The sequence below is a fragment of the Oncorhynchus tshawytscha genome, linkage group LG33 (assembly GCF_018296145.1).
Source record: "Oncorhynchus tshawytscha isolate Ot180627B linkage group LG33, Otsh_v2.0, whole genome shotgun sequence".
In the NCBI taxonomy this organism is placed as follows: domain Eukaryota; kingdom Metazoa; phylum Chordata; class Actinopteri; order Salmoniformes; family Salmonidae; genus Oncorhynchus; species Oncorhynchus tshawytscha.
Genome location: NC_056461.1, coordinates 35,783,237 through 35,796,104, shown reverse-complemented (window position 1 = coordinate 35,796,104; position 12,868 = coordinate 35,783,237). Strand labels below are relative to the sequence as shown.

At 41.6% G+C, this 12,868-nt stretch overlaps 1 protein-coding gene across 3 annotated transcripts; it reads right to left on the bottom strand.

The window, feature by feature from the left end:
• Positions 1-75: 75 nt before the first annotated feature.
• LOC112230666 (steroid hormone receptor ERR1-like) lies at positions 76-12,524 on the bottom strand. 3 transcript variants are annotated; one of them, XM_042311014.1, is made up of 8 exons: positions 12,041-12,524; positions 9,565-9,688; positions 5,624-6,007; positions 5,328-5,444; positions 4,997-5,110; positions 4,592-4,759; positions 4,101-4,370; positions 76-3,519 (listed from the first exon to the last, which is right to left on the bottom strand). In XM_042311014.1, the coding sequence occupies exons 3-8, from the start codon at positions 6,000-6,002 to the stop codon at positions 3,266-3,268; spliced, it is 1,302 nt and encodes a 433-aa protein (XP_042166948.1). In that variant the 5' UTR covers positions 6,003-6,007; positions 9,565-9,688; positions 12,041-12,524; the 3' UTR covers positions 76-3,265. The 3 variants fall into 3 exon arrangements, with proteins under 3 accessions (XP_042166948.1, XP_042166949.1, XP_042166947.1); XM_042311015.1 differs by having other exon boundaries at positions 12,142-12,524; XM_042311013.1 differs by lacking the exons at positions 9,565-9,688; positions 12,041-12,524 and adding an exon at positions 8,963-9,234.
• Between the last annotated feature and the right edge of the window lie 344 nt (positions 12,525-12,868).

The following is a 12,868-nucleotide window of genomic DNA, read 5'->3' as shown; positions in this document are numbered from 1 at the left end:
GGAAACAGGACAGCAGCAGACAGACAAACATTCTAACAAACAGATCATGACAGAAGACGTACGAGACCAATGATATGTGATGGTGTCTGCTAATTTATTACAAAACACAAAGCACCTACAATATTTAAATTGACCCCTTGTTTCCTGCAGTGTAGCATTTGTCTTCACAGTGATTTAATTATGGACATTTTGTTTAGACAGTCACATCAAATGAACCATTGTAGCTTACTGAAAAACAGTACAAACACAGACATTCACAGCCATTAGACTAAAACCAACACAAAGAATTAAACAAGTATTAACAAACATCAGCAAATTGAGTGAAAAATAGAATTTAATATTTTAAATACAGTATTTTTTTAAATACAAATATCGATTAGAATTTTTCCATATTATAAGCTTTAGTACTACTATTAATTATTTTTATTACTGTTGATGTTTAATTTACATTATGTGACTATACAAGGAAATGTGAAACTGAGTTTTGGTAATTTCTTGTATTGCTCATTTACGTCAATGTACACAAACATACTAACAATTAGCAATGACTTTACATCCTCTACATTGTGATAGTCTAAACCCCCCCCACCAACCGTACCTATATATGACAGACAAAGTGGCATTACATATTGCGTATCCCTATGAAAACACTACCTTTGTATTATTATATTAGAGTTAATATTGACACAAACATTAACTTTATTAAACTGTACACATTTTTTTTTTAAATTCAGTCTTTGAGAAACAAAATACAAAAATGATGATAGAACACATAACAAATCAGACAGCAAGATATAGTACAGAGTTGAAACAATTGTCGCCTGGTGTTACTTTTTAATTTAAAAACCTGAATTACAATAATGGAGCCACAAATGGTCATCAAACGCAAACATCCACAGCCACGACGAACAGAACTAAATCTCGAACATTTGTTTGGGAGTTTCCAGACTGCAAAATCTCCTCTCACAACTAGGTGGGGTAATTGAGAGGAGAGTATGTTAATTCAACATGGTTGAATTAATATACTAAAGAACATGGGTTTTCTTCAATGCATTATCAGAAAAAAAAATCTATTTCAGTAATAAATTTGAAACATAACATTCACAACATTCACAATGGATTGCCTTATTCAGGTATTTCAGTACCAAACTTTCAGAGTTTAACCGTCTTATTTCAGTACCAAACTTTCCAAGTTTAACAATCTAAACTCAAGATTAAAATCCTGTAGAAAAAACAGATACTCAAGTATGAATTTCAATTAACAGTGGCAATTAGTTGAATCTATCCCATCATTCATGTCAGGGACTAACACATTTACTGGATTCAGCTCTCATGGGCTTTTTTTTTACCATGCTTTAAAGTTCTCAACAGTGAAAATACACAGTCATAACTTATCTATAGTAATACAGCACCCAACAAGTATGATTTAGATTCTACATCATACATGTTGGGTGCTGTATTACTAGAATGAATTATGAAGATGACATTGTAGACTGAATTAGCCTTTTGCTGCTCTGATTGATTTACAATCACATTCTTCCTCAGCAAGTGGCCAAAGGACCAACAGTCCAGGCCCTTTACATTTTGCAATTTCTGGTAGCTTACAGACACTGCAGCTTACAGACACTGTAAGAGCTCTGAATAGATACATGTAGTTCACAAATCAAGCCCATAAAACAGAGTAAACAGACAAATAGAAACTATGAGAAGGATTAAAAGGAGGGTCTCAGTCAGAGTGGCTGTAGATTCCCATATGAGGCTGAATGTGTTGCATTTCATGTTGCTCTAAACCCCATTTGGGCACTATTAGGCTTGCAGTTCAAAGGTCATACACAGTACGAAGACCTCCAGGTCAAAACAACAGAAGTCCCTTTCTTCAGTCTTTCAGCGGCTGCAAGAGGAGAAGCAAACTGTTCCTCTGAAACAACACCTCATATATATATATATATATATATATATTTAAAAAACAGTTTAAATTCCTAATTTTAGCCCCAAATTGATTTGATCACTAATAACGGCAGTCAGTTAATCAAACTAATGGTTTTAAACAGCACATTCCATCTGAATCAGAGGGGTTGGAGAGGACCAGTGAAGAGATCTGGAGAATCAAGAATCCAATGAAAACATGCTCAGGAGCCATTGTAGTTCCCCTCTGACCCAATCTTCTTTATTCACTCTGTTATGGCCAGGCTGACCAAGAAAGTAGAACAGTTACTTTTCCCCCTGATCTTGCCGCTTCAGTGTGGTGCCAACACTGCAAAATGACAGCGCACCTTCTCTCTCTCACATACACTCACACAAAGGCTTGCGCATAATTCATTTTTTTTGTATGCCTATTGGGACTACTTACAGTATAAATAAAATCAAACAACTTCCAAGTACAGCGACACTTCAACACTTGTTGTTGACAATCATCATATTCCCTTTTCTTGGACTAATAACCATTTGCACAGCCTTTTATAAGCTGTTTTTCCACACCCACCCTGCCACATAGGCCTATACGTATAGCCAGTCATTGCCTAACCAGTTACCACTATTATTTTCTTTTGTATGTAAAGTATTGTATTGCTTTAAAAATATTGCAAGTAATTCCTATGAGTAAATTGTAAGACTGTGCGTCTGTGTATGTAGACTAACCTACTACTCTTATGGGTGCATGGTTGGTCTGACCCTATACTGCAGTCTTTGTAAATGGTTGTTTCTTTGCCTGGTATTTTAGTATGGCTTTTGTGTGGAGGGAGATATTGCATTTTTCACAATCAAGACTCAGCCACAAGGTTACAGTCTGGTCTTAGATATCTAACTGCAGTTCTTCAGTAGTTTCTGATGTGAAGCTTACCCACTGGGCACACACACTGGTTGAAATTACGTTGAACAAACATGGAATAGTCATTGAATTGATGTCTGAGCCCAGTGCTACAAATGAAAAACCTTAGTGATACTGGAAATCTAATATGATTCTGACATTCAAACTGACTATGTCTTGGACTCTTTCAATGAAGTTTGGCAGTCAAGTATTAAGGTGTTAAACTCCACCATCAACCTCCACTGAGGGCATCTACAACATGTATACACGTTTTCTCCATTTTTTCAACACCATTTTGAATCTCTGAAGAGGCCAGAGATTATCTCCACATTCTTCATGGTCAAAATCTAAGACAAACCTCTCCGTTCACAGCAGCCAGCCATTCACTCTGCAGATTGCCCGTCTCTCATCGTGCCCTTGCATCCGCTCTCCTTGGCTTCTCCTCATCCTCCCTTCTCTCTAGGGCGAGTCCATCATGGCTTCCAGCATCTCTAGGAAGAGTTTGTGCATGGGCACGCCACCTCGGGTCTTGATGCTGTAGAAGGTGGTGAGGGCGCGACCAGCTGTCTGGCGGAGGAGGGGGAGGGTGAGGAGGAGGCGCCCCACCCGCTGGGGGTCCTCGGGATGTCGCTGGCACTCCATCTCCAACAGGGTCTGGTGGAGGAGGTCCCTCAGCTTCTGCACTGCCTCCATGTCCTCTATGTATACAGAGTCTGGCAGAGGAGAGGGGGAGCATGGTCAGACTGTATATCAGTGGGGGAAGAGGGTGTTTTTTTCTAAATTATTTATTTTATCTTTTGGAGAGATGGTTTTGTAAGATTGTGTTTGGCAGAAAATGTGGATGATTAAGAAACAGGACACACCAGTCCAGACTAATGACCATCTTTGTATTTGCATAACACATAGTGCCTTTGTGGGTTAAGCAGACCGTGGGGGTGAATCTTCTGTTTACAGTAATTGTCTGTCAGTCCCTCAGGGCTGGAGTTATTTTCATCAACAATCTCTTCAAAAATGGAGACTATGACACCGATCTTTACTAATCTGTCTTCGCTGATTCCTTGAGTTGTATTTTCTTTTAAATAAACGGTTGGACATAAACTGTTGCTTAATGGAACTGAAAGTGGAATAGTGCTTCAAATAAAGCATGTCATCATATTAGCAACTAATTGTACATATGGAGGGTTCGGTACTTCAGTCTCACCTACTGCTTTCATCACATTTTCATGTTGTGACACTCCACATAATGCTGATTGTAAAGGTATTCTAGGATTATACTTTTGTATAGCTAGTTTACCGGAGTTGGTGAGTGCGATGGCTTTGAGCATGACAAACTCCTCCCGGTCCAGCTGCAGGGAGCGGAAGCGTCGGGCCAGCTGGCTGATGGCTGCGTTGAGCTCTGTCAGTCCAGCCACGCGGGACATCTCCTCGTCAAGGACAAAGTCCTCAGCGAACACTACCTCATCCTCACAGCCCAGGGAGCGGAAGGCCACACCCAGCACCAGCACCTCCAACCACACCGACTGCAGCACCGACATCTGGTCTGCCAGAGACAGCGACAGGAAGCCTACAGTGGGGGACAGGGTAGATTGACTGATCAATCACTAGGCTAAAAGCTGATACAACGAGACAGCATTCTCGTCCCTGATCAAGGCATAATGAACCACTGCAGGGCTACTGATAAGAGTTGAGGGCTAGTTCCCACTAACTTATTTCACCTTACTTTCCGCCATTCTCTTCTCATGCCGATCTCCCTCCCCACCAATCCCTCTTCCCTGTCCCCCTTACCGGGGATGTGTTTGGCCCAACCGATGATGACGACCAGTTCGCGGTCGGCGAGGTCACAGAGGGTGGTGAGTGTGCGCTGAGCCGTATCAGGCTGCAGGGGGTCAGGCATGGCAAACAGTTTCTCTGGCTCTGCCACCAGGAGGTGGGACACGATGATGTTGGAGGAGCCTGGGTCACGCACACAAACAGAAAGCAAAGGTCATGGCACAACTGATGTTACATTTACCATAAAACAAAGGACAAAGGCACTATGTTAATCTAAACTCATCCTTATGTGGAAATAGTTCCATGATGTTACTTGATGCTTCTGTTCAGAAATGAAGGCTCTCTGGAAAAACAGACTGCACAGTTAAGAGTGTTTCTTAACTGAAAAACTCTGAAAATGTCTCCTGAACAATCTCCTACCTTTCTCCCCTTCCTTCCTAAGCGGTAGAGGGGTACTCTGGTAGGTCGCATTCTCCACCTCTGGACGCCTTTTATACTTCTGTCTCCCTCCTCTGACCCGGTCCAGACGGACTCCTGCAACACACAACACCACGACAATGAATAGAAAGTGATAAGGAGAGTAGGAGAGTGAGAGAGAAAAAGAGAAACAAATTCCCTTTGTTTGGAGAAGTATGGAGATAAAAAAAAGACAGATCTTAATCAAATAACTACTTTCCACACTGCATCAAACAGTGTCTCCAGACCAGACCAGTCCAGACCACTAGTTAAGGGCTATGGGTCATACGCTCACCCTCTTTCAGCATGCCTACTTTAAGGCACTTGGTGAAGCGGCACGCCTGGCAAGCCTTTCTGCGCCTCTTGGTGATCTCACATTCGTTTGACGCAGGACAGCTATATTCGATGTTACCTTAGGTAAGGCAAGGAGGTGGAAAGAAGGACGGAGAGAAGGAGAATAAACAAACAATAGCGATATGAGACATCTGTCAAAGCAATCAAGGTCTATCCCATTTTCATTCACTATACTGGATTGCAGAAACGCACAAGGCACACACTCAACTTCATCCACACACACACACACATCCTTACCCTGGATGGTTCTCTTGAAGAAGGCCTTGCAGGCTTCACACGAGGCTACACCGTAGTGGTAGCCAGATCCTACATCTCCACACACTAAACACAGTCTCTTGGGTAGTGTGCTCAGGGCATACTTGCACCGCCCTCCTCCGCTACCTGTGGATCCCTCCTCCGCCCCATCACCACCCTCCTCCTTGAAGTGGCACCGCAGGGCCGGTGTGTACAGAGGGGGTGAGTAGCGCCCAACCCCGTCTCCTCTTGTCCCACCTCCACCACTCTGGGAGGAGTCTGAGGAGGCTCCCCCTGGGCTGGCCCGGCCCCCACCACCTCCCTCTGGACTGCTGGGCTCTGCCTTGATGTACAGGTCTGACCGACGCTCCCTGGAAGACATGATCACTGCAGACAGAGGGGAGAAAGATAGGGGGGTGAGACAGAGGTATCAGACTGTCACACATCCATTTCTGAGTCACCTTTTCATTACATGTTAGTATCAATACACCCCTCCAGACAACCAGGACCAACATCAATCCTAAGGAGACAACATTAAAATAATCAAAGCTGTTGCCTCAATGCTGAATTATATCACTCGCTTGACATCTGACAAGTCACGGCGAAGACACCTTTGGCTTGACTGTCAAGCACCAACAGAGAGCTGCAAAGACTGAACATAATACACACTGTAATATGCCTCCTTTTCCCTTATTAAAAGCAAAAAAAACTGTAGGCTTTCACAGTGTTGGATTCGAGGTTAAACTTGGAACACTTATACTCAGAAGTATAGGAACATTAGTTACAAAAGAGACATGAGGGGTGCCATAACGAAGCTTGGGAGGGGCTGAGCGCAGGGAAAACAATCGCACGTGACAGTACTGACAAGGGGAGAAACCGTTAAAGGCTCATATCACTTAGTTCCCTGCTTAGCAAGAATGATGCAATGTTTAGTGATAAGGAGGAGACTCCACCCAAAGTGGGGTATGGATACCACCACGGGGGAAGCCATGCCTTTGTCTGAATTACAACTGATCTGGACTCTTTGGTTTGATTAAAAAATCATGGTGAATCCTGCCGACAACGCAGGATTTACCAGGATTCACCACCACCTTCACCAAGGTTCTAATTTTCAGAGTAAATAACTCAGGGACACTAGAAAAGCTTAACCAAGTTGAATTCTTCCCAAAGGGTCGATTCAGCTGTAATTCAGACAAAGGCATGGCTTTCCCCGTGGTGGTATTCATACCCCACTTTGGGTGGAGTCTTCTCCTTAACGCTAAATATTGCATCATTCTTGCTAGGTGATGGGAGGAAAAACAACGACAGTTACATATCGTAATATTATTTTGGACAATATTACATTGGAGTCAAAGTACGTTAGCTAGAGCTTGTCGGCTGCATCTGCACCAAAACTCTGGTATTTTTCCTAATTTAGCTTGTTCTCCATCCTCTTTTTAAATAGTGAGCCAACATGTTTTCAGCACTTTAATTTCAATGACTGATCAAACTAATGTTCTCATGCTCTCATCTCTCAGCAGTAGACATATTTGGAACATGAAATCACAATATTGAACAGCAATAAATATAGAATTGTGGGAATCGCAATACATATTGTATCGGCACCTAAGTATCGTGATATCGTATCGTGGGGTCCCTGGCGCTTCCCAGCCCTACTGCAGTGTGGGTACCTATTGCCTCATAGATATGCAACAACCAGTAGCCTATAAGACAAATGGCTGCACACCAGCAGAGAATAATTTGACATAACAATAATGGGATATTTTTGAATTACGAGAGAGAGAGAGAGAGAAATAGGCGAGCGAGATGGAGACAGAGAAGGGGAAGGGAGAGCGTGTTCAAGCATGCATGCGTGTGAGAGTACCGTATGTACCGTATTTGAGCGCTAAAATGCTAAGGGATGTGAGAGAGACCATAATCCCAGCTCCAACCTACTCTGACCTCTCCAGATTAGGGTCATTAATCCAGAGCAGAGTAGCAGCAATCCCTTAACCCCATAAGGAATTCCAGTAAGGAGATGGACGACACTCCCAACACTCTCCATTGTGACGCACTGAACCTACAAACAGCATTAGAGACAGTTGTGCATGGCCGATTATCACTTAATCATCTGTACAACTGTAGAAAGAGAACACTTTCAAAATGTAATGCAAAAATGTTACTTAAAGAGATTCTGGGATTATGACAGCACACAGCACACAGACAGGGATTGTGTAAAAAGGGGATCCTGTCTCTGAACTCTACACTGTAGGCCACTGGTCCTACCCTTCTCCTCCTTTCCACAGATCAGCAGGAGGTGTTGCAATGTGGGCCAGTGTACTTTGGTTGGTCCAGTGGCCAAATGCTTCTCACACGCCATTCACTATGGCCTGTAATCTTTACGCCTTTACGTAACACGTCAACTATGACATTACTACCCTGACCCCAACCCCACCTCTCTACTATTTGTAACAGGAGTTACAGTCCAACTGCAAAGGAGGGAGAGAGACACAGGCACAGATGCTTTCTAGTAAAATATATCCATGCCAAGAATTTCACACGCTGTTCTAGCTCCCATCTTTGGCATAGGTGACCATTTATTATTTGTGAAGCTATTCAATAATTACAATGTTCTGATAATGATGATCCCAACAGGTAAATAATAATCTCCTGACTTTTATGAAATGAACATATTCAAGAGTGATGAAATGAAGTGGTAAAACAGAGATTTCAATGATCTGACAAATGCTGAGGTCTTCACGCCTATTTGTCAGAATGAGCCTTAACAATATAATCGGTCACCCTCGCTGAACTCAAACTCAAGAGACAACCGGAAGAAGCCCCCGCAAGATTCAATAAAATGTGCAGTGCATGTGAGTTAGCTAGCTAGCTAGCTGTGTTAACAGCTATGCATTTACTAACTATTTTTTCGTGTACTTTAATTCGGGCAAAGCCATTCGTGGGACGGTGAGAGGCAGGTTGGTCAGGTAAAGGAAAAAGTGTAGGTAATAAGAAAATGAATGCCACGTCCCTATTATTCTTCCTGGCTTTATGAGGAATTTAGCTAGCTAGCTAACGTTAGCCAGTATCACAGTTAGCCGTTATAGCAAGTGAAGTTACATGTGTGGCGTTTGCACATTCTCAGATATAACGAGCTAGCCTTCCAGCTAATATTCCCTATCTAGATCTGTGTTGGAGGTTCAGTTACCTAGCTGAATGGAACACGTATATTTAGATAACTAGCTAGGTAATCCCAAACTTAAGTCTAAAGAAAATATACTAGTAACGTTACTATAGCTAGCTAACGTTAGCTAGCAATCTATGTGTATTGTTGGCTTTCCTCATCAGGTGACATCAACTTACCGCTAGTCAGCAAGCTCTCTCCCTCAATGTAGCTTGAGTTCCCCAAGTATTTGCTTTCCCTCGGCGATATTATCGCGCAGGTTTGTGTTGTTGAGAGGCTACACAACGTAGCTAACATGTTATAACGCGTCTAAAACGTGTCATGATCCTCAAACGTGTCGAAATCGAATGTTGGTTTTCAGACAGGAGGAGATGGGAAGTCTGATGCATAATAGGAAGTAGTCAATGTAAGTCATTCAATGAAAGACTGAGACAAGGGTGACTGTCTACCCCAGCCTACTACAGTATGCCTTAGTAGCATAGCTAAAAGTCTTTATAAAAAGCAAACACATCATAAATAACAACTTTAATTTGACAAATAATGGCAACTTTTTGATCTGTGAAATCATTAAACCCTTCAAACTTTTATCAAGCATATCCTCCACAGGCTGAGTGTATGTAGTCCAACACTTTGTCAGTGCTTAAAGTCAATCAGTTTGACCATATCTTAAAATAGTTTCAGCAAACTTCACAACCGCATTAATAGATCAGATCACTATTGAACATCCATAATTACTGTTGGTTCAGATTTGATTGAAAGATATAGAAGACAAAGCAATTACCTGTGTTGCTGTGCTGCTGTAAAGCCGTATTCGTCTCCTCTCCTGGTAAACACACTCACTTTTTATTTGATTGGTTTAGAATTGTGGCTATGGTCTGGGTAGAACAGTCTGATTATCAGGAAACCTAAGAGGGAAGACAAAACATTTCTGATTTCTTCTCAGGTCATGTATTTTTATGTGCATGTTCAAGATTATGTCATAGGACAGGGACAAAACACATTTCATCTTGGTCTCCCAATTGTTACTTTATCTAAATCTTAACCCCTCCCCCCACACACACACACACACACACGTGTACATACAGTATGTACTGTACACCAAACATAATGGTTGCTTTAACCAACATAAGCTCGAAGATGTTGATATATTTTCTTGTTATAAGGCTCAATCATATTTTAAGCACTCTGTCTAGGATTTTCAAGCTTATTAGGGTATTGAAATGTTTAGCCAACAAAACCTGTGTTTGTGTGTGTGTGTGTGTGTGTGTGTGTGTATGAGAGAGAGAGAGATTTGTCAAAGCTTTGTAAAACTACTAAACTACTCCCTATCTCTAAACCAAATTGTATCAAATGACTGAGTGACTGTCTATCATACACTGTGTCCTGTTATCTTCATCAACACCATTTGGTAGAAATTGCTGACAAAGGGGGAAACCATTTTTGTCTTTCTCACAGACACAATTTGGATCATTGCAGTCACTTTTCCCATTCCCACACAAGCACACATATACACGTTTCTGCACACTACACCCAACCACCCCTCCCCCAACTCTCTCCCTCTGTGACACATTCCAAAGGTCAAAGTCACAGGAAAGCTTGAAGGACAGATAGAGTAACTGCAATTCGGCCTCCCTCAGACACAAGCACACAGAACATGTTTAAGTTGGATGAATGTTTTAAGACCGGGGGACAAAAAAATATTGGAAGAAATGTTAGGGGATAGGATGACTAAATTGGTATGTTATAGGGGAAAAGTGAAAAGAATCTCTGATTTACATGCCATATGTATAAAATAGTGCATAATTATTCATATACATTTTCCTATTTTAAGTTGAAAATACAGCACCATAACTATTGTTCACATGCATCACAAATAGTTTAACCTGAAGTGAAGCTCAAAAACTGACAGACAAATTTGTCTAAAACTGTTTCTAGATAGCGTCATCTTTTTACTAACACAAGTTCTGCACGATGATAGGCACCATCTTCTACAACATCTAGCACATTATAAAAAAAGGCTTTGAATGACCATCATGATGAGCTCTGAGCCAAGAAAATCTATCTTGACAATTGACACTTTAAACTCAACAGTAACAGCATCAACAAAAGACCCAATTCTGTCTCCTTCCTTTGTCTGATACCAGTATTTGTTTTTAGTTAACTATCTCTGTAAATGTTCCTTATCTCAGATTAAGAACTGTTATAACACAATTGGTGTTTCTGTGTAAAGGACTGAGGATATCTAAAGTTCAATTTGAAAGCTTTGCATGCAGCACTGTGGAGAGACAGTGAGAGCAGCAGAGGTGACCTTGCCAACTGATCTCAGACCGGTGAAAGGTTAATTGCAAACTGGATTATGGCTTCTTAAGATCAGGAATCTCAATCCTGGTCCTGGAGGGTCATAGTTTGCACAGGTTATTCCCTTGGGAGACTATTCACCTGCATTCTGATGATGAAATGTACTAACCGAACAGCAGTTGAGAAACTGAACTGTGTGAGTGTTTAAACTGAGTTCATAAAGCATAAAAGTATCTTTAAATTATGGTTGTCACTCAGAATGCCATCAAAGACTATTGGTCAGGCCTTTACCTGGAGAGATAAGGGTGGCAGGTAGCCTAGCGGTTAAACACTTTTGGCCAGTAACCGGAAGGTTGCTGGTTTGAATCTCTGACCTGACTAGTCAAAAACCTGTTGATGTGCCCTTGAGCAATACATTTAACCCTAATTGCTCCTGTAAATCACTCTGGATAAGTGTCTGTCTGCTAAATGGTAAATATATATATATATATATATATGTACAATGTATGACTTAACTGTGGTAGCCAAAGTCCAGAAACAAGAACTAGTCCACTGCAGACCAAATGTTACAGTAAGGATAATTTATTTGGATCTATTTCATACCAATCTGTTTGGATTAATAAAAGCCTACATGAAAATGTGTAGGTAACTACATTGCGCTGATGAGTGAGGGTAAAGCTATAGCTTGATGTAGGTTAGAAGGAATTGACCGAACTCTTTGGGTCAGTCATGATGTCCCAGTGACACAACACACATGCCAAAGCATTCGGTATCTTATTATTACAGCAACTCACCGTTACAATTATCGTTAGCGCGTCCCACTTCAATAACGTGGTTATGCAAAGTTAATCAGCTGCAGAATAGAGGAACCGCGCGTGCAAGTGATTCAGACGGAATACAGACTACAGTAGGCCTATATTTTGACAGATTTACAATGTTGACCATTATCAAGCACTTACTTGTATTTGTGTGAACATCGCAGGAAAGAGGTCTCAGACCAGGCAGTACTGTCGCTACGGAAGCCACAGAGAACTCCACTACAAGCCACGGTTATACTCACCGGGGTTTCGACATTGCCACAAGAGTGGATGCAGCTCGTGGCCAAAATAATAGCCTATAACGTTTATTTATGTTTAAATTGTAGGATCTGAGCTGCGATCAGTCGTCGTAGCGCAAAATGTTTCTAAAATGATTGCTTGAAAATAGAAACTGCTGCGACAATGTATCAAGGGACACAGCGTCGAAAGACTGATTGCAGCTGATAAAAAATGGTCAACCAAATGTGGTATTTAATCCATAGGCTATTCTCTTATCAGGCCTGGTCCTGCATATTGATGTTACTGGAGGTTGTAGATTATCCTCGCTGCTACAACTGAGGTTTTAGTTACGTATAGCCTATCCCTTGTCCATTCTCCTCCCTCTCTCAATTTGCGTCTGCGGTGTCTCCGTTACGTCCGTGCGCGCCCTCCAATCCAGCCTCCTTCCATCAGCGTCATCTGCGTTGCAACAATGAAAAAATGACCTACTGTAGTCTAGCGTCAGCCTGTAGCCTCACTGTTTTAGGTTTTATACATCGCATATAGAAAAAAACTGTCAAGTAAGTGCTTGATAATGCTCACTACCAACATACAGAAAGCGCAGTAAGAGTGCCTGGTTTATTATTGCATCGAATAGGCTATGTGCTGCCTCTAAACTCCAATGCCAACCAGTAATATGCCATAATTCCTTTTACAGGTTCATGGATTTCAATAATTTACAGTAGGCCCAGCCTATTATAAATAGTTGTA